Genomic DNA, 25,627 nt, shown 5'->3' on the forward strand with positions numbered 1-25,627 from the left:
ATATTAAACATCATTTTAACTCAGTAGAGCATCCATAGATAAATAGACAAGTAGAAGCCGCTAACTGAGTTTTATTGTAGGCTATGAAAAAGAAGTTCAGTGATACAAAGGGGGAGTGGGCCGACCTCATCCCCAAAATTTTATGGAGCTATAACACAACCATTCAATCAGCTACAGGAGAAACCCTTTTCAAACTGGTTTATGGAGCCGAGGCAATGATACCTGTCGAGATTAGCTACCCAACTTTAAGAGCCGAGTTATATGATCACGATAATAACACACTCACAAGAACAACAGAGCTAGACCTTGCCGACGAAGACAGGGAGGTGGCAACTATAAAGTAGCTTGTAATGAAACAAATCATAGAGAGGAGGCACAACAAAAAAGTAATCCTTAGAGTATTCTAAGTAGGAGACCTCGTTCTTTGACGAACAGAAGAAGCACAAAGGCCTCCAACCCATGGAAAATCAGCCGCAAACTTGAAAGGTCCTTTCCGAGTTATAAAGGTTCTCGGATGGGGGATATTATCTACTACAAACACTAAGGGGAAACCCTATTTTAGGACCTTGGAATATTTTCTCTTTAAAGTTGTATCAGTCATGAAATACTACATTATCATCGAATGAAGGTACTCTTTTTTCACTTTGGAGGTCTTTTCCCAAAACATGGGTTTTACTCAAAAAGGGGTTTTAACGAAGTCAGATGCTACATCTTCCTTATATATACTAACATAATGCAATTCATTTTATGTCCCAGTTCTATTTCTAGCATCAATATTTCTATATCTACTTGACAAACATGCAATCAACCAACCTAAAAATATAAAACCATATCAAATGTTTCAAACAAAGGAAACTGAGCTTCATACTCGACAATTGTCCAACAAACCCACCAAATAAAACTGATATTATCGGAAACACTAGCAATATTCAAACAAACAAAACATAATGAAGGTTCTAGAAGGTTTAGAGAATGGGGTTGAATCTATGGCCTTCTTTAACTTTGATTAATTAAGCCTTAAAACCATAAATTATTACTTGGCTTCTGTTTAGTCTGCGCAGCGAATTATGTAGGAGACAATTCTGTTTTGTCTCATAAAACTAGAAAAATAGAATCAGAGCAGAAAGGAAGAAGGTGACACAACCATATATCCTAATTCAGTTTCCTAGTGTAATGTAACCTACATCCAGTCTCCGCCATAACATTGGTAGAATGTTCACAATCTTTTAAGTATTATATATACCAATTCTCCAAGACTCAATATAATCTTATTTGAGACACATCAAGATTCAACATAAACTTGATTTGGTTATGCAACTACCTAAACTAGACACACTAAGTGATTACCCAACTTAGCAAGGGGTACCTCTTAGGTACTTGATACAAAAAAGAAAACCAACCAAAGGAAATCTGAAATCACTCTTGGCTTTTTTCTCAAGTGTTTCACTAAGCCTTTTTCACTCTATGGCTTTTTCTCAATACCTTTCTTTCTTGCCTTTTACCTCAGATAGAATACAAAGAAAGATATATATTGAAATAGAAATACAAACAGTAAAATATGAAGGAGATGATGATTCACAACATTGACTCTATATACTGAAACCAGCTTCTGAACTCATAACCTTGTTCTTCATCTTGGTAGAATGCTTCCTTTAGTGTAGGTGCAATGCTTCCAAGACTTCAAACTCAATTTGTGAGGTTACAAACTTCTCTCTCTCTTTCTCTCTCTCTCTCTCTCTCTCTCTCTCTCTCTCTCCTTAGTCTCTAATGAGAAACCTTTTCTTTTTTGTACCTTGATCTGAGCCTTGGTTTGGGTTCCTTTCAAAGTCAACTTATTGGACTTTGGGCTAGCAGAGATCCTCTCTTCTCTTTCTTCAATCAACCACAAAATTAGGGATTTCAAATCTAATTATTTGCTTGACCGAGGAGGGCAGAGCAGCAGAGATTTGTTTGCTCAGTTATAATCCCAAATTCAAACCCTTAAAATTGTGCTTTGGCTCCAAGTAACATTGTAAGCTATTGATTTATACCAGATATGATCAGACACCACTTTCTTTAATTTTTTCTAAAATGGTGTTACAGAGAGCTGGAGAAGAAGTGAAGAAATTAACTTGCATGCAAATAGAAACAATTACCTTTAACCTCTGAACAACCTTAACATGCTTCGTGTTTATCCAAAATAAACTTGTGAAGCTTAGCTTAGGTTTGATTCACTAAAGTTTGATTGGGATTGAGCTTGGTCTGTGGATCATTTTCCATTCAGCACACTTGAGTGCATTTTGCATTGATTTGGACTGCAACAAAAATAACTTTGGGCCTGCACACTTGAACCAATACATCAAAAATCATTTGGGTTATTAACCCAAATTAATCATGATTGTCATCATTAATGTGTTAATTATTTTTCTAACTCAACACATAAGTTTAAAACTATATATATTACAAATCAATATTCCTTATCGCCTATGCTTGAGCTCTTGCTCTCCTTCTTCACTATAGCATCATCGTCCACCAATTCGCCATTCATAACAACTTTTGTGGCATCGAGCTTCAAAACGTCTGCCTTTGGAAAGAGGATCTTGACATGAGAAATAACTCGGTCAAAACCCTGGGCAAACACCTCATATATCTCGGTCTCCAATTCTTTGATATGGCACCCAGTTGATTATTCTCACTTTTCACTGCCTTCACTTCCTCTTCAGAAGAAAGTCGTAGACGCTTCCCCTCTTTAACCTCGGCCTCCTTCTGCTTCAAGGGAGAAGAAAGTTCAATGATCACTTTCTCTTTTTCCTCAACAACATTGGATAGCTTCGCAATACTTACCGAATCTTTCTTATCTTTTTCAAAAGCAAGCTCTTGCGTCCGACCAATAGCCACGAGGCAAGCACCAATGAACTATGAGAGCCCATAGTTAAGTTCTAAACAACACAAATATTAAAATACAATTCAGACGAAAAGATACTTGCAAAAAATGACTTGCTCCTATATGGCCTACTTCACTAATCATTTTGGCATCATCAGGGAACTGGCAAAGCTCATCATCAAAAGTAATAAAAGGGAACAGTCTGGACCAAAGTGACTTATCATGATCATCCTCAAGATAGTGATGTAGTCTCTTCTGATATTCATACGTCGACTCCGCCAGCTGCAAACTCACCTAGTCCTCATTTTTGGGCTCAACCACCTCAACCACCTTCCCTTTTGGTTGCCCTCTTTTCCGTTTCCTTTTAGGATTTAGCTCCAATTGCACAGCACCAACACCTGTGTCCTTATCAGCATTGGCGGTCAACCCTTCCTTCTCATTCTTTTTTCTTTGGCTGAAGAAAGATTTCAGACCGGCAGTGGTTATGGTTGGGGCCTTCTCGGCTGAAAAATCAAAATGACCTACCATTAAGTTCATAAGTCAAAATACAACAAAAAGCTTACCAATCTAAATTACCTATGTAATCCAAAACTGCTTGCTTATCAGTGTCCCACTTCAACAATTTAGCAATGGACAACAAATACCTTAATTCCAACATTTCAAATAAAAATTCCATAATAATATCATCATCAAGAAGTCTATCATCAACATCCAAAACCTGTACAGACTCCGCAGACCAAGACAGAGGGAACCTCTCCTCCAAAAACTCATTCACATAAAACGGGAACTCTTCTACCACACTCCTAACTTTGACAAACATGGTCTTGAAGTCTTTAAATGCCGATTTATATAAAGCGAAAACTGACCTACCAGGGTGACTACTCAAGTTCACTCACAAATCGCGTCTGACTCTCTTAGCCTAAAATAAAGAGAAGAACAACCTAAGCGACGGAGGATGCTTTAATACCTCCATCAAGACCTCAAAAGCCATAACAAATCCCCAGGAATTTGGATGAAGCTGAGTTGGAGCATAGTTTAACCAATATAAAATGCCACATTCAAACTCTGTAAAGGGTAGCCTAACACCTAACTCAATCAAGACTATACATATAGAAATACAATCAGTCACCAAGTTTCTCACAAACATGATCCTCCTTTCCACAAGGTAACAATTCTATTCTTATCTGACTACCATCCCTAACCTAAACATCAGAACCCAACATCCTCACCGATTCATCATCATTAAAGCAAGAGGTACAACTATTTACCCTAGCGTCAACCCAATTATACGGGTCATTTTTCAAAATCACCAACTTAGCTTTTACCATTATCAACACAAAAACAAAGAAACGGAAGACACAGAGAAAATTCAACACTCACCTTTTTTACTCATTCTCTGACAAACGAAGGAGTTTCGTTCCTATCACAATGTTTACAAAGATGAAAAGTTAGAAAAAATAACAATAAACTTGATACATTCAAAGAAACCAAACGGTTACTAACAATCGAATCGTTTCAAATCACAGCCATCAATAAAATCCTCCACTTTATACATTAATCTAACGGTCAAAGATCCATCGAAACACGCACCACAATCTCACATCAATCAATCCACTAGGCACGAGAAACTAGACGCGCATTAATTACAAGACTTTTCATATTCTGTACGAAACCAAGACGAGGTTGGGGGCTAGGCCATCCCGACGTAATACAAGATCTGTAGTCGAGTATATGCGCAACTGAAGCTCGCCTTTGTTTCCTTCAATACAAGGCAAGCTTGGGGGCTATGATACTTACGCTATACTTTGGCCAAATGATCAAATGGTAGCAAACCTCATAACTTGGAAACAGAAAAGATAAGATCGGTTACGAGGAATATTAATCAATGATTATCAACAAGATGTTACCCTAGAAGCGATCTTAAATTCTTAACAAGAATCTCGGCCACACTCCAAAGCAAACTACCAAGTTATTCATCTATATAAATGAGCATATAACGACGACATACACACAAGTCTCACGGCTTACTTTTAATATTCATTAAATATCGTTAAAGTTCATTTTTAACTTAAATATGGAATATCTTATATAGATATTTCTGTTGCGGTGTTCTGGCCAAGTCCACGTATAACTCTTCCAACCAAATAACACAGGGTGTGTTTGGTAAACATGTTTAAAGGAAAAAAGTACGTTAGAGCTTCTTGAAAGTTTCAATTTTTTGTTTGGCTAATTTTCTTCTCTACAAATGCAAAAGTGATTTTGTTCATAAAACCACGTTTACAAGAAGCGATAATTTCTAGTTTCTTCGTTGCACCAACGTGCTTTTAACCACTACCTTCAACATTTATTGTTCTTTTACCAACTTTATCCTTTATTACATGTTATTGCATTATTTATAGAATTCTTATTATTTCTCTCTAGATGAACTCTTTTTTATTATTTATTATTTATATTTTTTATTTTTTTATTAATTTTTTTATTTGACATTATATATTTTTATAGTTATAGTTTTTGTGTATTATATTTATTATTATCTTTTTATAATAGAATTTATTGATCCCATTAGGTAAAATAAATTAAACAAAAAAATTATCTATAAATAATAATAATAATTAAAAATTATAACATACTAAAAAAGAGTACTAAAAGTATTAAAAATATACTATATAAAAAACATATAAAAAAAAGTATAAAAAAATTAAACATGTATAAAAAAATAATATTATAATTTAATGTCACGTCCTTTTAAGTAATTATCTATCTAACAGTAATTTTAATTAATATTATCCAAATAATATTTATTTTATCAAATCAATTTTAATATAAAATTGCTAAACATAAATCATGTTTACACAAATTTACTTCTACTTAAAATTAATTCTATAAAATCATTTTTATTCAAACTCTAATTTCATCAACCACAATCTAAACACACACAAAGTATCCAAATTCAAATCTACCGTATACATGTAGCACGCGACGGATAAAGGATAATTCTGCAGATGAACACACTATTTGAAGGAATAGCTATAATTCGATTGAATCCTCACGGACCGAACAGAAAGATTATGGGAAGTTAATTAGCAGGTCAACTATAAATTACATCATATGGATTGGAGTGTTACCGAATCCCAAAATGTTTATTAGTAGTAGTGACAGCGATATTTCAGGAAATGAGATACATTACACAATGACGGGTAGGTTTAGTGCAACTTTAAATTAACCCTTTATCGTCATATATTGTTTATTTCACTGATCTCGTATTTTATTCTCTATTTGTGCTATTGGATTTAATAGATGAAGGTAGTAGTGTTAGAAACATAGTTAGCGGGACCACGCGAAAGTTATACAATTAATTAAACAGAAATATTAGAGGATCAATAAAATTTATTATTTTAGTCAGTAATTAATTATTAATATTTAAAATTATAAACTAAAATATATTATTAAATTATTAAATAAATTAAATTAATAATTAAAAATAAAATAATAAATAATAAATTTTAATAGTCCTTTTAACATTTTTCAACAATAAATTGATCCCATTTTTTCTTAGTTAAAGGTATAGAATATTCCAATGTTAGTAGCGGCGAATTGCCATTGTCAATCGTCAATTTGCAGTATTTTTTGGGTTTGAGAAGTCAAGTTGAAGTTTTATTACATGGAAATCAGCAGCATTGACATTTCATCCATTAGAAAGTGATCCAACACAAAGGACTAAACTATGGTTCGGAAATTGTAAAAGATCAACTTCCTTATCTTGTTTCATTTCTATTCAAGTAATTCAACTTTATCAATTATTTAACAAATTCAAATCAAGACAAACTTTCGCACAATAAATAATCGCTGTATTAATTAATCCATATTTTAGTTATAACTCTATTTTAATACAGTGTACACTATAATCTTTGATATATTCCAAATTCAAATTCAATACACATATAATTGGGATTTTTCTATTGCAAATTTATAATTAAACCTCTATATATGTATTATTTATATAATTATAGGTTTAGCGTATGTTATAAAATGGTATCGAACTTGTAATTTAAATAACTTGCAAGAGCAAGTTTAAAGAGAAGAAGGCTTGTGATGCAGTCTTAAGTAAAGAAAACATAAGAGAGAAAGAACGAGATTGTGATTGAGAGAGAAAGGAATTTTGGAATGATTCAATTAATTCAAAGAGTCAAAGCTATATGCAGTATATATAGCTATACAAATAAAAAAAATTAAATAACTAACTAGTGGTGTAGAATTTAAATCTAACAAATTAACCAACCTGTCAATTATACAAAACAAACTCTAACAAGCTGTATTATGTTACAAAGTATGCAGCTGTATTATATTACAGCCCCCCACAAACTGGTATTACTTGGGTTGTGCAAATCAAGTAAACCCAGCTTGGAAAGCAAGTGAGAAAATGGTTTGGGAGCAAGGGGTTTAGTGAAAAGATCTGCAGGTTGATCGCTAGAGACAATGTGCCTGAGATTAGAAATTTCTTCTTTAAATTTGTTTCGAACCACATGACAATCTACCTCAACATGGTTGGTTCTCTCATAGAACACATGATTTGATGCAATGTAGATAGCCGAATTATTATCACAAAAAATATCAACTGAAAGAGGAGGGTGAATGTCAAATTCCTTTAACAGCTTGAGTAACCAAATAAGCTCACAAGTGCCATTAGCAAGGACACGATATTTAGCTTCTAAGGATGACCTTGAAACTGTGGCTTGCTTTTTACTCTTCCAAGAAATGAGAGTGTTGCCAAGAAAGAAGCAATAGCCACTAATGAATTTTTTTAGTGTCTTTGCAAGCACCCCGATCAGAATCTGTGTAACCAGACAGTGTAAAAGAATTGTTACTTGAGAAAAATAGGCCTGTTGCAGGGGATTGCTTAAGATATCGAAGGATTCAATAGGCTGGCGTCAAGTGAGCATCAGTGGGTGAATCCATGAATTGAGATAAGCACCCAACTGAATAGCTAAGGTCAGGTATTGTATTTGTAAGATATAGAAGTCTGCCCACCAATCTGCGATACATGGTTGCATCAGGAAGAGGAGAACCTGAATCCTTAGATAGGAAGGTAGTGTACTCCATAGGCATAGAAGCTGGCTTGGCACCAAGTAAGCCACAATCCGTGATTAAGTCTAATGCATACTTCCTTTGATATAATGCAATACTGGTTTTGTTGTGCGCTACCTCCATACCAATAAAGAACTTGAGGATGCCAAGATCCTTAATCTTGAATTTATCATCTACGAAAATCTTAACAGCTTGAATTTCATCCAGATCGTTCCCTGCCAGCACTAGATCATCCACATAAACAAGGATGGCAGTAAATCTTGTACCAGTGGATTTAGTAAACAATGAATGATCATTTTCAGATTGAGTGAACCCCAAGTCAGCAAGAGCAACAGAGAGTTTGATGTTCCACTGGCGACTAGCCTGCTTCAAGCCATACAAAGACCTCCTCAACTTGCAAACTAACTTAGGATTCAAACACTGTAGTCCCTTTGGAAGTTTCATGTAAACATCTTCATAAAGGTCGCCATGAAGGAAAGTCGTAATCACATCAAGATGATGAAAGTGCCAGTTATTCGCTGCGACAATGGCAAGGAGAACCCTCACAGTGCTCATCTTCACAACGGGACTAAAGGTGTCAATGTAGTCAATTCCGGGAATTTGAGTGAAGCCTTGGGCAACAAGCCGCGCTTTGTGTCTCTCAATGGTTGCCATCCGGATTGAATTTTGTACGAAAGATCTATTTACAACCAACTACATTCTTCCCATGAGGAAGAGGAGTGATGATCCATGTCTTGTTTTACTCAAGAGCAGTGAGTTCTGATTCAATGGCCTTCCGCCAGCAATCATGCAAGACAGCCTCAGAATAGTGTTTGGGATCCGAGTTATTTATGAGAGAGAAAGTAAAAGCTAGCTGCTTGGGAGAGAATAATGCATATGACAAATGATGAGAAAGAGGATATTTACAAGTTGAAGGTAATTGGAGCGCATTCATTGGATCTCTATGTGATGAAATGTGGAAACAATGGAAATCTTTAAGATAAGATAGTTGTTTTCTTTCTCGTTTAGACCTTTTAAAAATTGGTACAACAGGTGGAGGTTCAACGTTAGTGGATGTATGGTCTAATGATGCTTGTGCTGATGCTGGTTCCAATGCTAAGGATGATGCAGAAGTAATTATGTCATGAGGAGATGCCACTGGCGATGCAGAACTTATAGATTAATCTGATGCAATGCATATAGTGGGAGGTGCTGGTGTGTCATGATGAGATGCAATTGTATTATATGTGAAATTACCACAGTAAAATGCAAAAGGGTCAAAATTTGACAACTCCAATGGATGTTGATGCATGGAAGGGAGATGCGATCTTTGTCACTTGTTTAAAAGGAAAATGGTGCTCATAAAATTCAGTGTTCCTTGATATGAAAAGTTCTTTTGTTTTCAAGTCAAACAGAATGGATCCTTTTGTCCCTGATTGATACCCGAGAAAAATACATTTTCGAGCTCTTGGATCTAATTTTCTTCTACCAGCACTTAAAGTAGTGGCAAAAACTAGACAACCGAACACCTTGAGAGAAGTTAAATCTGGTTTAGCGTTGAAAGAGCTTCATAAGGAGTTCTATGTTGTAAGTAAGTGCTTAGCAGTCTATTAATTAAATGTACCGAATGTTGCACTGCAAAGTGCCAAAAACATTTTGGAACATGAGAATGAAACAAAAGTGCTCTTGCAGCATTCAATATGTGTTGATGCTTCCTCTCAACAATTTCATTTTGTTGAGGAGTCTCAACACAAGATGTTTGATGCAATATTCCTTTTAAGTTGTAGAAAGAATTCATTTTAAACTCCATTCCATTATCTGTTCTAATTTGTTTCACAGTTTTATGAAATTGGGTTTGCACCAGTTGAACAAAATTTTGCACCAACCTCGCAGCTTCTGATTTCAATTTCGTGCAATAAATCCAAGTGAATCTTGTTTTATTTTCTACAATAGTAAAAAAATATTTATGGCCAAAAGTTGATAGAATTGAGAGTGGCCCCCAAATATCTTTGTGTATTAAGTCAAAAAGACTTTCAGAGTGTGTATTACTATTAGAAAATGACAATTTCTTTTGTCTAGCAAAGTGACAAGAATCACAAATATGAGATGATGAGATACACTCGATGAATGGAAATGTATTTTTCATTATGGACATTCTGCTATATGGTAGATGACCTAGTCTAGCATGCCATAAGGCTCTTAAATTCTGCTGCACTGTCAAATTTATTGAGGGTGTATGAACTGCTGGTGTAGTTAGCTTTCAGGGTTGAGCATTCATCACATAGAGATCCCCAATGACTTTAGCTTGTCCAATTATCTTCAATGATGGGAGTACCTGTATCTCACAAGAAGAATAAGTGAATTTTAATTCACAATGCAATGACTTTGTGAGTTTAGAAACTAAAATCAAATTGTATTTGAAGTGAGGTATGAATAAGACATTAGTAAAGATCAAATGGTTCGAAAGTTGTACAGTGCCACAAATGTTTGTAGTGGTGGTGGAGCCATCAGGTCGATTTACTAAGACCGGCTTCATGTAAAAGAAAATTTTAAAAGACTCTTGAATGTAAGATGCATGATCAGTGGCTCCACTGTCAAGTATTCAAGAGGTTTTATTAAAATTTGATGACATACTCAAGAAATGCCTACCTTTTGGCTGAGTGAGGGTGGCTGAAGAAGTGATGTGGTTAACACTATGGGAAGCTGGCATGAATGGTTGTTGGAGGAGGGCCAGTAAAGTTTCTTTCTGATCTGGAGTTAACACAAGTAATGTATCATTACTCTTTTCATCTGAGCCAGAATCAGTGATCTCAGCAATAGAATTCTCAATTGTCCCTTCAGTGCTGATTTGATTAGCTACTCACTGTTTTAAGTGAGCAGGAAAGCCATTTTTCTTGTAGCAAATTTCTGCTAAATGACCAATTCGATTACAGTAGCTACAAAGCTTAGAAGTGTATCCTGGACCATAGGATTTCTGAGTGCCTCCTCTACCTGTACTTCTCCCATGGCCTCTGCCTCTCGCTGGGAATGAACCACTTCCAGCTGAGGCTTGCACTTTCAAAGAATTAGTCACAATTTTGCTATCAGACAACTCACAATTCAACTGTCGTTCCTGTTGAGTTAGCATAACTTGCACAGTGTTGATTTCAGGCAATGGCGTCATAAGCATAATTTGTGATTTAACAGTGAAATATTGTTCATTCAAACCTCTAAAAAATTTAACAACATATTCTTCAGATGCATGATCTCGAACGATTTTTAATCCACAAGAACAACCACTCACACAAGCAACACAATTAGGGATGGCATGTAAATTTTTTAATTATTCCCAAATAGCCTTCTGCATTGTAAAATAAGAGGTGACAGAGAGATCACCTTGTTTGAGCGCATAGAATTCCTTTTTCAACTCACCTACTCGAAAAACATCTCCATGCGAATAACGACGCTTCAAATCATTCCATAAATCTGGAGCTGAACTAATCCACATCACGCTTTTAGTGATCTCAGGACTGAGAGAAAGGTTAATCCAAGAGAGAAGAAAATTATTGCACCTATCCCATGCTTCGAAAGTAGGATCGCCTTCAGTCGGTTTCAGAATCGATCCATCAAGAAACTTCACCTTATTCTTCGATCTCAGTACTCTCCACATGTCATGCGACTACTGGTAATAATTTTAAGGCGTTAGCTGGAGCGGAATCATAGAAGTTCCAGGACTTTCACTTAGATGAAGAAAATAAGGACTGATCAGATCGAAAATGGCAGAAGAGGAGTCGGATCTGCCGATGTGTGCTTGAAACTGAGAGAATTGATACATGAAAGTAGTGAATCTCTTAAAATCTGCAGCGGAATTCGATGAATGACTCGCATTCAGATCTGATGACTGATCTGCCATTTCTGATTTTGGAAGCTCTGATACCATGTAAAATGGTATCGAGCTTGCAATTTAAATAACTTGCAAGAGCAAGCTTAAAGAGAAGAAGGCTTGTGATGCAGCCTTGAGTAGAGAAAACAGAGGAGAAAAGAACGAGATTGTGATTGAGAGAGAAAGGGATTTTGAAATGATTCAATTAATTCAAAGAGTCAAAACTATATGCAGTATATATAGTTGTACAAATAGAAAAAATTAAATAACTAACTAGTGGTGTAGAATTAAATCTAACAAACTAACCAACCTACCAACTATACAAAACAAACTCTAACAATTACTATTTTGCTGCATTTTAATTTTATTGGGCAATACAAAGTATGCAGCTGTATTATGTATATATATGTATATGAAAAAAGAAAAGAAGAAACACTAGATCTTCTTAACACACTACGACAAATTCGAAAAAATCATCATTTGAAACCGGTCATTTGACATAGTTCGAATCTGTAGAGCAGCTCGTTTTGCAAGGAAGTCAGCTACATTATTTGCCCTTCTTTATATCATGTTAAATCGCTGTTTTCATAACACGCTTAACTTTTCCAATCTTGGTCACAGCATGTGCATCTATTTGCACAATTGAAAACACAATCAACTTAAAAAAGCCTTCTCAATCTCATTGCCATTATTTCCTCTTGCGTTGCCTTCTTTGTCTTTGGCCCAAAGAACTAAGTACAGGCCAGTGAACATGAGTAACATACCTGCAATGCTGCAAAGCAGTAGCATTGGTAATAAATGAATAACGTTTGTAATAATTAATATTAGCTAGGAATGTCAATAAAGTTATACCTTCCAAAATTAATAGTGTCTCTCATGGTAACAAAGGAGAAAATGACAGAGCAGACTGTAGCAATGGGGCTAAACATGGAGACCAAGACTGGTCCTTTCTTCTTAAGTGCCCAACCATTGAAGCTTAAACATATTCCACTCGCTACACCTGCCTGTGTGTCTATATTAGAATTTTTTGCCTTTATGACATTGAAACTATAACATGTGGTTGCCATAAATAACCATACCTCATCCACTTTAATGTTAGACTAGCTACCATACTTTATTCATATAAATAAATCATACTAATAGTAATAACAACGGAATTTTCAATATAGGTTAAGATTACCCTGCCAAGGCTTAACTAAGCATCAAGATGCATTTATTTTGAAATTACCAGAAAAGAATAGCCAATTAGGTCTTTAAAACGCAGAACTTGCCAATCAGTTTTCTCTTGGTGTTCTGTAAGTAACTGAAAAATTGCGGTCATGAAGGCCCCTAACAAGGACGTTATTGCACCCAAGGACATAGGTGCTGCAAAATCTCCAAGAACAAAAGCCTGCATTATAATTCTTTTATAAACTTTATGGCTTTTAACATTTTTCTAGTGCAAATTTTTTAACTGGATCACATCACATGGTACCTGCAGGACGACGCTGCTCGACAGTATGAAGACTGCAGCTACAAGAAAAAGGCTGCCAATCATCTTGTGCTTGTCAAAGACAAACTGCAATGGCGTCGATGATGATTGAACTGTAGCCTCAAAACCGGTCTCCGGAGGAGCAGAAATGCTTTGCATTATGCTCATTGTGAGAGCCCCAAAAACACATAGCAGTGTTCCTAAGATTTTTACTTTGCTATGTGTGTTCCTTAAGTTTACACTCTCCAACCTGCCCCCAAATTAAGAACTTACTTGGCATCTTGGATATAGTTAAAGCATTTATAGATCACCATATGATCTTAATGTTAGTTAGATTACCCAAAAGTCCAAGACATGATGAAGATAAGACCCGGTGCAAGGTTTGGCATTGCAGTTCCCATTGCTGGTGAAGTTAGATTGATTCCTTTCAGAAACAGACACTGGAAAGCTAGTCTGCATAACAATAGCATCTCTTATTTTAAAAAATTGGATTAATAATTAATATACCATAAGGTAAGGATTGTTTTATAATATGTTTATTTTCTTTTCCTATATAGGTAACAATTTGGAATACATTACTGCAGCAATGTTTGGGTCAACCTAGCCTGCTGTAATTAAACTAATCAAGTATTATCATTGAATGTTGAATCGTTAATAAGAGGACAAAGGAAAAGAACAATAGAAACCAATGTAGGCCGCTTATGCAGTCAGTATTTTCCTTCAGTTTCTTATGTTTCTCAACTTCTAACCTACTACTCATTAGTCATTTCCAATCTCTGTCACATTCCATAATTTAAATTCTCAAAGTCCTTAAACAACTTAATTCCCGAAGAAAAGACTACCTATCTTTCATTAATCATTATAAAAAGATAAGCTAAGCAAAGATGTGATGACTTATGCACCTTGCTTTTTAAGTTGGCCACTCTCTACTTTCCCTTGATTGAACATCTCAATTGAGGCGATTCTAACTCGCACAAAATTAAGTTGTTTCAAGATAGACACTGGACTAATCAATTTTCATCATATGAAATTAAAGAATGAGTGATTAGTGTTCCTTACCCTCCAAATGAAAGAAACAAGAGTTGCATAATCAGCTTGAGTTTGCACTCCTTGGGCCACTTAGTCCTGCAATAGATACAAATAAAACATGATGAAACTAATCTCTGTTAAAAACCCCATTCCTAACAGCCATTCAGGGAGAAGTTAGAGAGAGGGACCTTTCAAAATAAAAGGCAACGGGGAAGAGAACAAGGAAGGTAGCTAGGGAAGTGAAAATAACAATGGTAAGAGAGGTAAGGCCTAATGACATAGCATAACTCATCAGAAAAGCGTTCCCTGCGTAGATAAATTGGACTCCGATCAACCCTCCGATTATTGCAGCATCTTCCACCACCTTCTTATTTCTGATTTCCATAATCGCCATCTTTTTGCTTCCTAACAAATAATAGCTCCCTCTCTTGTTGTATGTTATCACAAGAGAAGATATCTTGCACTACCCTGCCCTGTCTTCATTTTTTCTTGCGTTTTATGCATACGTTTCGGAGAACGGTGGCATATATGCTACCTTCTTTGGTCCTGTATGTATGCTCCTTTTAATTATCATACAAATCCTTTGTATTTTGTTCAAGGCAATGGAGCTAACCTTCATGATGATGATTGTGTTTTCAACAAGTACCTACCATTCTCTGTGGTTTGACTTGTTTTATTCTACAATTTTTACTATGATATAAATAGCTGTATGTGGCTAACGCTGAAATGATTTTCTCTGATCTAAATCTGGAGTTTTTCTTATAAATAGAGAAACGATTGTCCTTCCCATTGTCTATTTTACAGAAGAAACAAATTTTTATAATGGGGGTTTCTAAAACTCCATTTACTATCAACTGTTTAATTCAAGCAACGGAAACATGACCTTTCAGTGAACGGTTTCGAAGATCCCATGCAAACCATGCCTGTTTCTCTTCGGTAAATTTGAGAGTTTTATATTATAACTATATCAAATTCTTTTTAAAATGAAAAAAGACAATTACGTCCTTAACTTTTTAATTCGAACACACATAAATTTTTGATTAATTAAAAACACAAAAATATTTTTTATTTTTTAAAATACAAGATATTTAAGTTCCGTCGTTATATACGAGAATAAATCAGCCTTCTAACAAAATTTAGATATCTCAAATTTTAAAAGGTTAGAGATATTTTTATATTTTTAATTAATAAAAAATTTATGTGTCTTTGAGATAAAAAGTCAGAGACGTATTTATCATTTAGTCAGAATAAAAAAATTATTGAAATGAAATAGAGAAATTATATTTTAATCAAAGATAAAAATTACAAATTCATTAATTCAATATGATTAATTTTTTATTTTATTATTTTATAATTCTCATCACTTTAAATTTTTTTATAATAATTAATGAACGAATATTATATTAGAAGGTCAATACAATTTTTGTTTAGTCAATAATTAATTAATAATATTTAAAAATATAAATTTAAAATATAGTATTGAATTGCTAGATTTTAAAAATTAAACTAATAATTAAAATAATAAATTTTAATTGCACTTAATTTACTCAAACCCACGACGTCTAAAAGAATATAAAGAGATTATGTTATTTTAGTTATAACTCATTTGCTAAAAGGAAATATAATTTAAAATTAAAAAATCCTTAAAAGATATAACTTGAAAAGAAAATATTTGATTATCCACAAAAACCATTGTCAAATACAGTAGGTAACTCCATAAATAATCAAATACCATTTTTTCGGTCTCTTGCAAAATCTAGTACGTGTAGCCTAGCATAGCAGAGAGAAAGCCATGCGAAGGTTTCTCTTCAATGTAGCAAGAAAATTCGAGAAGGCACATCATTCTCATGCATTTCCTTCAAACCTGGCATATAGCAGTAACACTTGTTTTGATCAAACTAATATTAGCATTGGACGTAGTAATTTCATGTGGGTAACAACCATCAATTCCCTTGTCCATGGTGAAACCAATACAGAGTTGGAGTTATTTGAAGCATCCAGAATATTCAATTCTGGGACTAAACCAAATGCATATGCTCTTGCTAACCTAGTAAGAGTTACTACTGACCTAGGCTCCTACTCATTTGGACAACAGCTCCACAGTTACATTCTATGTTCGGGGCATTTTTCCCGCGTCTATGTCTCCGCCTCACTCATCAGATTCTACGTGAAAATGCACTTACTTGCTTATGCTCACAAGGTGTTTGATGAAACTCCTCAACCAAACGCTGTTTCTTGGAACACTTTGATTTCCGGTTATGTCCAAGCTGGCCAGTTTCTGAGAGCCTTGTGTTTGTTCAGGTGCTTAGGAAGGTCCGACGTTTGTGCTGACGCGTTCTCTTTTACGTCTGCTCTCGCTGCTTGCGGCCACCTGAGCCTGTTCATATTGGGAAGGTCAATTCATTCTGTGGTTGTCAAATTGGGCATGCTTGGTGGCACTGTTGTTGCAAACTGCTTGATTGACATGTATGGTAAATGCGGGTTAGTTGAGGATGCTGTCTGGGTTTTCTCTGAGATTGTTGACAAGGACGTTATTTCTTGGAATTCAGTTATAGCAGCAACTGCAAACAACGGAAACATTCAACTTGCATACAGGTTTTTGCACCTTATGCCCAACCCTGATACCATTTCCTATAATGGGTTGATAAACGGCATTGCTCATGTGGGGAATATAGAAGATGCTGTTCAGATTTTGTTAACTATGCCAACTCCGAATTCATCTTCTTGGAACTCCATAATTACAGGGTTTGTTAATAGGAATCGAGCTAGAGAGGCTCTGGATATGTTCAGCAGAATGCACTCAAGAAACGTGCAGATGGATGAGTTTACATTTTCAATCATCTTAAATGGACTTGCTAGTATTGCAGCCTTAACGTGGGGAATGTTGATCCATTGTTGTGCTATGAAGTGTGGCTTAGATACATCTGTAGTGGTTGGAAGTGCACTAATTGATATGTACTCAAAATGTGGGCAAGTGAAGCGTGCCGAATCGATCTTCCATGAACTGCCTAACAGGAATCTGATAAGCTGGAACACTATGATGTATGGCTATGCTCGCAATGGTGATTCTGTACAGGTTATTGAACTCTTTAAGATGATGAAAATGGAAGGAGATATAAAACCGGACAGCATCACATTTCTTAACCTTTTATCAGCATGTTCCCATAACCAAATTCCCATTGAAGTTGCTATTCATTACCTTGAATCTATGATAAACGACCATGGGATCACACCATCTGTTGAGCATTGTTGTTCAATGATACGGCTGATGGGTCAAAAAGGAGAGTTGTGGAGAGCAGAGAGGATGATACATGAACTTGGTTTTGAGTCTCAAGGATTAGTTTGGAGGGCTTTGCTTGGTGCTTGTGGAACACAGAGAGATATACAAGTAGCAGAAACTGCAGGTGCTAAGGTGATTGAATTGGAGAGAGATGAAGATTACGTTTATGTGAAGCTGTCTAACATGTATGCATCTTTAGGAAGATGGGAAGATGTGGATGCAATTAGGGGTCTCATGAGTAAAAAACAAGTGCGCAAAGAAGCAGGTTCTAGTTGGATAGAAGTTGAGTCTTGTAACACATGAATCCACATCACAGGAAGGTATCTTTCGGATTTTCAGAATAGTGAGGCTGTTTTACCCAGCCCTAAATATGGATATCTTTGTTCGGTGATCTAGAAGAAAAAGTTGAGTTTGTCTTCAAGTGGGGCTCTCTAGGATGATTAATGAAAAGCATAGCAAAAGTAAAGAAAATAAGACATTGGAGGATGCAAGATGGTGTTTTAGGAATGGCAATGCAAGAGCAGGAAATAGTAAAATACAGTAGAACTTCAATATTGAAAAAATTAATCTTCCTGGGTACCCAACTCACCATACTTTCTAATACAATCTCTCCCTTAACGCTTTGTTATATAGATTGAATCAACAAGAGAAACAACTGGAAGATGAACGATCGTGTATTCAACTTAATTGAAAAAAGCACGTATAATATACAGAGAAGAACAAGATCAGTTGACTCTCTGCAGTTCTAGCTATGCCATATCGGTTTTTCTTACTTGAATAAGTACAACTAATGTTACTTCAGCAACAAGCTTTAGTTTAAGGCACATAAGAAAGCCAAGACTAAACAAAACAACTGCAACAGAAATTCCTACACAATGGTTACTGTGTACGGCATTCTCATATATCAATCATTTATAGAACATGTAAGAGAACAGAAAATGTAAACCTAATCATATTGCTGAAGAGAATACCTATTACCTAATCAACTACGTGCTTAGTACAAATTATGTTAGGGGCCCCGAAAGTTGCACGAGAGAGTACCCTGAAAACTTGACCGCGACCTTAGGCACGACGCAACAGCGCCGTGTAGTGGCAACATCGATTCAAGGCATCCCCATTCCGCCACAATTATGTTCCTGATTAAGAATGAGCGGCCAAGTTTGGAGGTGGATTTGGGGAGGGCTGATCTTGATAATCGACAGCCAGCAACGCCTGATTTAACCGCCGATTTAATCAAAGAAAGTGTCGATACTCTTTGTAACATTCTGCTGCACGATGATGCCATTGTCTTTCACAGTTTACGCAACTGACACCAATATAAACCCCCTAGGCTCCTAGCCTCCTACTAGCACAAACAAGGGTTCCGGTCAACATTTTTTGTCCAAAAAAAAAAGTTGGATCTAGTAGAATTAAATATTGGGCCTTTAATTAGACTATAGAGATCTTTCTTGTTTCTAAATTCTAATGTCCACTCTTCATGCGCAAGCTGCTAAAGGGACAAAAGAAGAACAATAATGGAAAGAAGACTTATTGGATTTCTACCAGTTTCAACATCAATAAATTATTAAAATTTGTCCATTTTTTGTTTGTAGGCCTGAGTGTTTGCTCACCTCGCTATGATTGTGATTGACATTTTGGCGAAAACGTTTAATCTCTTCCCAACTTGGAATCAAGGAGTCTTGGATGGGAACGTTAGCTAACATGGATAGTTTCTTAGTATATCCATGTGACAGGGATATATATCTTCAATTCCAGGAGATACCTCTCATCTATTTCTTCCATAGTCAGGTTACGCATGTACTCAGTCAATTTTATTCTATCCTCTCACGACAAGTTCCTTTTTATTTTTATTATTTTAAAATTTTCGTACGAGCATAGTCTCATTAAGTCATCATGTATTCCCTCAACCTTCTTCGCTATTTTCGCGGCTCTTGTTTTTTTGAAATGCGGTCTCAAATCTCAAAAAAAATCCATTTGCTTTACCGATGTCCATGTTAAAAGGCTATAACCTTTACTTCTTTTGATTTTTTTTTTTTTAAATTGAACAACAGGCTAAAAAGCTCAGAGAAAACAAATTACAGAGAATAATTCTATATATATATTTCTCCTTCCGTTTATAGATTTTATCCTACTGATAAAGTGAGTCTTTCTTGACTCGTATGTGCCATTGCAGATAAAATCTACCCAAAAATTTTGTCAACCATTAATAAGAATTTTTGTAATTTGCATTATATGAGAATGAATAATTGCCAAAATAGATTTAGTAATATGATAGAGAGAAAGTTCTAGTCTTCCAATCATTTAACCCATAATTGATGCAACCAATTATAAATTGAAATCTTGATTGAAAACCCTTTTTTGAAAAAGAAATATTCCAAGAATATTTAAATAAACATGACACAACAATAACATGTACAAAATTACTAAGAAAGATGAATTGCAAGGCTTAGCCCGTTGAATTTCAGTATCATTTGTATTTTGTATTGATTTTGCTTTTGGCAGGTTTTGTATCCTATTTTTACATACATATATTGGCTAACCAAAGAATGAAATTCATGTATGAATGAGGAATTAAAAACAAAAATCATAGACGTAAAAATAATAAGAGGAACCCAAGAGCTAAAGTGAGAGTCCATTTAGAGAAGCAACTTTTTAGCCCTTCAGCGAAATTAGAGGAATTCTCAGACTGTAAGAGAGAACTAAATGAGAAATTGGGGTTAGAGCCATAAAGAGCTTGGACCCCTTCCACGTCATCAATTGTCAAGTCCACTTTCTTCTTCCTTGGGCTCAGGCTCGGGTACATTACCGCTTCTTTCACGGAAGAGTGACCTAACCCAAGCACGTGACCTATCTCGTGCGTTGCTACCGATTCTAAATCAACGGCCACCCTTGACTTATCCCGCTCAAAATCAACGGACCAGGATTCCGCCGCATCCAAGTGGAATCTCCCATTCTGAGGTGAGAACGCGTGCCCCAACACCCCCAATACTCCATCGAACGGTTCTCCGTCGCCGTGATCGCCGGAGTAGAATCCGATTTTGATGTCTGCCGCGTCGTACCACTCCGCCTCCTGGAAATTCACCGGAATTACCGTCGCCCACCTCGAAAACGCTCTCTGGAACACTGCTCTGATTACCGGCACGCTTAGCCGGTCGATCATGTTGTTCGGCGAGAAAGCGTACGTCAGAGTCATCGGAGAACCGCGGAGCCACCTGGGCTTCCCGTCGAAGTAAGCGTAGTGGCGCGTGGCATGTATCCTGTGGTGGGCAGCATCCGAAACACCGCACCTCGGGGCCACGATCGCGTGTATTGTTTCGGAGTCGAGTTTTCCAGTGACCGGCAAGCCCAACCGTTTCTGGTAAAGGAAGAGTGCGGACTCTAACTGCTTGTCGAATGTGTCAGTGAAATTCTGCGCCGTTTCCGGCAGAGTGAGGTACCCGAAACGGTGGAAGTACTCCTTCAGCTCCCATATGCCGCTGACTTGGCTGCCCCTCTCTGCGTGAAGGAACTTTGAGAATTCCTGCCACGTGGCAGTAGCGTTGTGAGTTTCGGCTGTTATTACGGTTACGGATTCGGATTCAGGAACCATCCTGGCGCCAACGCAAGGGCGCGAATTAAAGACGGTTACATAATAGAAGAGGAAGAAGGTTAAGTGAAGGTAACCGAATAACGGAAGCATAACTGTTCTGTGTCTTCGGTTGACGGTTAATGATGTTGGGGTATGGGCCTCGTTTGTTGCAACGAAACAAACCAAAGAACTCAATTATGGTTTATGAAGCTTGAAACCTCATTAGAGGGAAAAAATAATAGGTAATAAACAAATGGTAGGGTATTATCATAAGTTTGAATTTGGAATAATGGTATATATATGCGCATGAAGCTAGTCTTTGGTATGATCGAAGCAAAAGGAAAGTTTATTAGAACGATAAAGATAAGAAGATTCTGCCTTTTTTGATGAGAGATGCTGACTTTAGAAGTGTGAGTGGTGGGTAAACCACTGTTTCTGTTTATATTTTTTTGATTTTTTAACTATATATTTTAAGTTGTACCGTTTGGGTTGGTTTTGTTTTTGCCTCTGATTTGTCTAAATGGAACTTGCAACGGGTTTGAAGTTTGAATCAGATACGGTTTGTTCAGGTTTAGTTGTTTGGTTGAGGAACTGTGTTAGTTGGTTGACCCAATTTGGTGGTGCTTCAGGGTTTTATTAACTTGTCACATAAGACAAAGTACTAAATATTGAAGATATATGTAGTCACGCAATGCAATGTAATGTATGACATATTACATAATAATGCCGCTTATCTAAATTATATTTCTTCTCCTTTCTAGATAAGCCGTTAATTATATATGCTGCTTGATTGATCTTGTTATATTAATTAATTAATAATTAATATATGGTAGGGATGATCATGGCATGAATCACAACTTCGCTGAATCAAATTGTGTATTCTATTGGGTTGTTAATCATGATGGTGCGTGCTTATCAAGTTCAAGCGTTAATGAAGCTAACAAGAAAGTGATGCGGGAGAGTATGGTCAAAAAACGTACATTTTGATATTCAAGGCTCAAACAAGCACAAAGGAAAAAGACGAACATAACTAGTTTATGTCTAATCGTCAAGAGGTGGTTTTAATTGGATTTCCTGTCCTCATCGTTAACTATTCCTCTTATCTCTCGTTTTTATAGAACAATATATACTGAATACCAAGAAACAATAGAAATATGTCTATTGTTGGTTCAAAATGTAATCACTTGTAAGCACATATAGTAAATTTACTGAAACAAACAGATTATAGCACATGCATAAAGACCTGACTGAATTTGTTGAATGTTGTTCAAGTTTGTGTTAGGTATAGATGGAGAATCAAGAAGTTGAGAAGATGACCAAATTAGAAAAATAGAGATGGTTTAATATTTTGGTTTTTGCTTCTTGTGAATACTAGTTGAGCTAGTTCCTTTTTCTTGTTATACTAATATTATAATATAATTAATTAATCATAATAAGGACGGTTAATTAAGGTCCAAGTCATCGGAGGATTGCTTTCAATAGACTACGATTAGGTTATCTAGATGACGGGAGTACCACTATATATCCTTTTAAATTGTTCCTCTCATTGTCATTCGTAATAAAGGGTCCTACATTTATTTATTTTTTTTTCCCTCATCCTGGGGTGCTGTTGGCTTTTTGGAGCGTAATAATATTTTGTATGTGGTTATTTTTGTAACACTATCGTTTATCAAAGTTGTTGGCATTGGCTTGAAGCCAGAATATACTTGGTGGCGGATTTGGTCCTTCACTTTTTGATGCCCGCATTGACTATATTAATCAAAGGTTTACTTTCTAATTTCTATTCAAAGGTTTAACATTTTAGTCACAGCCATCGCATCTTCATACGTACACACATTCATTCACATTATTAGTCTGCAGTGCGACATGATTGAATTACTTGATTTTTAACAGTGACATTTTCGTGACATTTTCTCTTAGAAAATTATTAACTAAATCTCACATACAGTTGTCTTAAAGATAAAATTGTTAATTGAAAGTTATTTTTTAAATAATTTAATATATTTGATTAAATTATTATTTAATAATTTTTATTTATTAATTTCATATAAAAATAATTGTATGTGAATTTTTACTAAATTATTAATAATCATCATCATTTTTTACTGATTCTTAAACGTAGATATATTTATATACTTGACAAAATTTAAATATATTTTAATTATTTTTAGTATTTTAATAATCAAAAGTTATATTTATATTTTTATTTACAGTTATATTATGTGTATATCAATTAAATTTCGCTACCATCTTTATTATAATTCTCTCCCACACTTCTTCAACTCATTTTTGCTACTTTTTTTCTCCATCTATAAAATTGAAAATCATTTTGCTAATTATAGTTTTAGTCTGATTGAAACTTTAAACTAATTTAGGTTTAACATTGAAATTTGAATATTTTAATATACAATTAAAGATTATTTACTAATTATGCTTCTGACTTAGTGGTGGACGAAATTGTGATTCATACTTAAATTGTTATTCGAAATTGATTCCCAGGTAATGGCCCCAAAAACTTGGTGCTCAATACCATGGTCTAAATATAATTTCACAACTTCGCTCAACTAACCAGCAAGTGTACTAGGTCGTCCAAGTAATAAACCTTACGTGAGTAAGGGTCGATCCCACAGAGATTGTTGGTATGAAGCAAGCTATGGTCATCTTGTAAATCTCAGTCAGGCAGATAATAAATGGTGATAGAGTTTTCGAATAATAATAAATAAACAGAAAATAAAGATAGAAATACTTATGTAGATCATTGGTGAGAATTTCAGACAAGTGTATAGAGGTGCTTTGTCCCCGTTGGATCTCTGCTTTCCTATTGCTTTCATTCAATCCTTCTTACTCCTTTCCATGGCAAGCTGTATGTAGGGCATCACCGTTGTCAATGGCTACATCCTATCCTCTCAGTGAAAATGGTCCAAATGCTCTGTCACAGCACAGCTAATCATCTGTCGGTTCTCGATCATGTCAGAATAGAATCCCTTGATTCTTTTGCGTTTGTCATCACGCCCAACAATTGCGAGTTTGAAGCTCATCACAGTCATTCAATCCCTGAATCCTACTCGGAATACCACAGACAAGGTTTAGACTTTCTGGATTCTCACGAATGCCGCCATCAATTCTAGCTTATACCACGAAGATTCTGATTAAGGAATCCAAGAGATATGCGCCTGGTCTAAGGTAGAACGGAAGCGGTTGTCAGTCACGCGTTCATAGGTGAGAATGATGATGAGTGTCACGGATCATCACATTCATCATGTTTAAATGCAACGAATATCTTATAACAGGAATAAACTGAATTGAATAGAAAATAGTAGTAATTACATTAAAACTTGAGGTACAGCAGAGCTCCAAACCCTTAATCTATGGTGTGTAGAAACTCCACCGTTGAAAATACATAAGTGAAGGTCCAGGCATGGCCGAATGGCCAGCCCCCAAAATGTGATATGAATTCGAAAATAGGGAGAAGGACCTATGGTCAAAAGACCGAATGGTCAAAGACACTGAATACAATAGTAAAATGTTCTATTTATACTAGACTAGCTACTAGGGTTTACAGAAGTAAGTAATTGATGCAGAAATCCACTTTTGGGGCCCACTTAGTGTGTGCTTGGGCTTAGCTTGAGTTTTACACGTGCAGAGGCTTCTTTTGGAGTTGAACGCCAAGTTATAACGTGTTTCTGGCGTTCAACTCTGGTTTGTGACGTGTTTCTGGCGTTTGACTTCAGAATGCAGCATGGAACTGGCGTTGAGCGCCAGTTTACGTCGTCTAATCACGAATAAAGTATGAACTATTATATATTGCTGGAAAGCTCTGGATGTCGACTTTCCAACGCCGTTAAGAGTGCGCCATTTGGCGTTCTGTAGCTCCAGAAAATCTATTTCGAGTGTAGGGAGGTCAGAATCCAACAGCATCAGCAGTCCTTTGTCAGCCTTTTATCAGAGTTTTGCTCAGGTCCCTTAATTTCAACCAGAAATTTCTTGAAATCACAGAAAAACACACAAACTCATAGTAAAGTCCAAAAATGTGAATTTAGCATAAAAACTAATGAAAACATCCCTAAAAGTAGCTAGATTATTCTAAAAACTATCTAAAAACAATGCCAAAAAGCGTATAAATTATCCGCTCATCACAACACCAAACTTAAATTGTTGCTTGTCTCCAAGCAACTGAAAATCAATTAGGATAAAAAGAAGAAAATATACTATAAATCACAAAATATCAATGAATATTAGTTCTAATTAGATGAGCGGGACTTGTAGCTTTTTGCTTCTGAACAGTTTTGGCATCTCACTTTTTCCTTTGAAGTTTAGAATGATTGGCATCTATAGGAACTTAGAATTTCAGATAGTGTTAATTATTTTCCTAGTTAAGTATGTTGATTCTTGAACACAGCTACTTTTATGAGTCTTGGTCGTGGCCCTAAGCACTTTATTTTCCAGTATTACCACCAGATACATAAATGCCACAGACACATAACTGGATT

The 25,627-nt window shown here is 35.7% G+C and overlaps 3 protein-coding genes across 4 annotated transcripts; 1 reads left to right on the forward strand and 2 right to left on the reverse strand.

Annotated features, from left to right (window-relative positions):
• Window positions 1-12,232: 12,232 nt before the first annotated feature.
• On the reverse strand, window positions 12,233-14,903 carry LOC107488231 (WAT1-related protein At5g47470-like). Of its 2 annotated transcripts, none has more exons than XM_052262462.1 (6): window positions 14,478-14,903; window positions 14,320-14,385; window positions 13,600-13,713; window positions 13,018-13,510; window positions 12,642-12,793; window positions 12,233-12,561 (listed from the first exon to the last, which is right to left on the reverse strand). In XM_052262462.1, exons 1-4 carry the CDS (start codon window positions 14,681-14,683, stop codon window positions 13,225-13,227), a joined length of 672 nt encoding a protein of 223 aa, XP_052118422.1. In that variant the 5' UTR covers window positions 14,684-14,903; the 3' UTR covers window positions 12,233-12,561; window positions 12,642-12,793; window positions 13,018-13,224. The 2 variants fall into 2 exon arrangements, with proteins under 2 accessions (XP_052118422.1, XP_052118423.1); XM_052262463.1 differs by having other exon boundaries at window positions 12,539-12,553.
• A 1,131-nt stretch (window positions 14,904-16,034) lies between these two features.
• Window positions 16,035-18,349, forward strand: LOC107488229 (putative pentatricopeptide repeat-containing protein At5g47460). The gene has a single exon (XM_016108941.3). It carries the CDS (start codon window positions 16,082-16,084, stop codon window positions 17,870-17,872), a length of 1,791 nt encoding a protein of 596 aa, XP_015964427.2. The 5' UTR covers window positions 16,035-16,081; the 3' UTR covers window positions 17,873-18,349.
• Window positions 18,350-20,023: 1,674 nt separating this feature from the next.
• Window positions 20,024-21,739, reverse strand: LOC107488230 (metalloendoproteinase 1-MMP). Its single transcript, XM_016108942.3, has one exon. It carries the CDS (start codon window positions 21,246-21,248, stop codon window positions 20,154-20,156), a length of 1,095 nt encoding a protein of 364 aa, XP_015964428.1. The 5' UTR covers window positions 21,249-21,739; the 3' UTR covers window positions 20,024-20,153.
• Window positions 21,740-25,627: the final 3,888 nt, after the last annotated feature.

Source organism: Arachis duranensis, chromosome 5 (genome assembly GCF_000817695.3).
Source record: "Arachis duranensis cultivar V14167 chromosome 5, aradu.V14167.gnm2.J7QH, whole genome shotgun sequence".
Classification (NCBI taxonomy): domain Eukaryota; kingdom Viridiplantae; phylum Streptophyta; class Magnoliopsida; order Fabales; family Fabaceae; genus Arachis; species Arachis duranensis.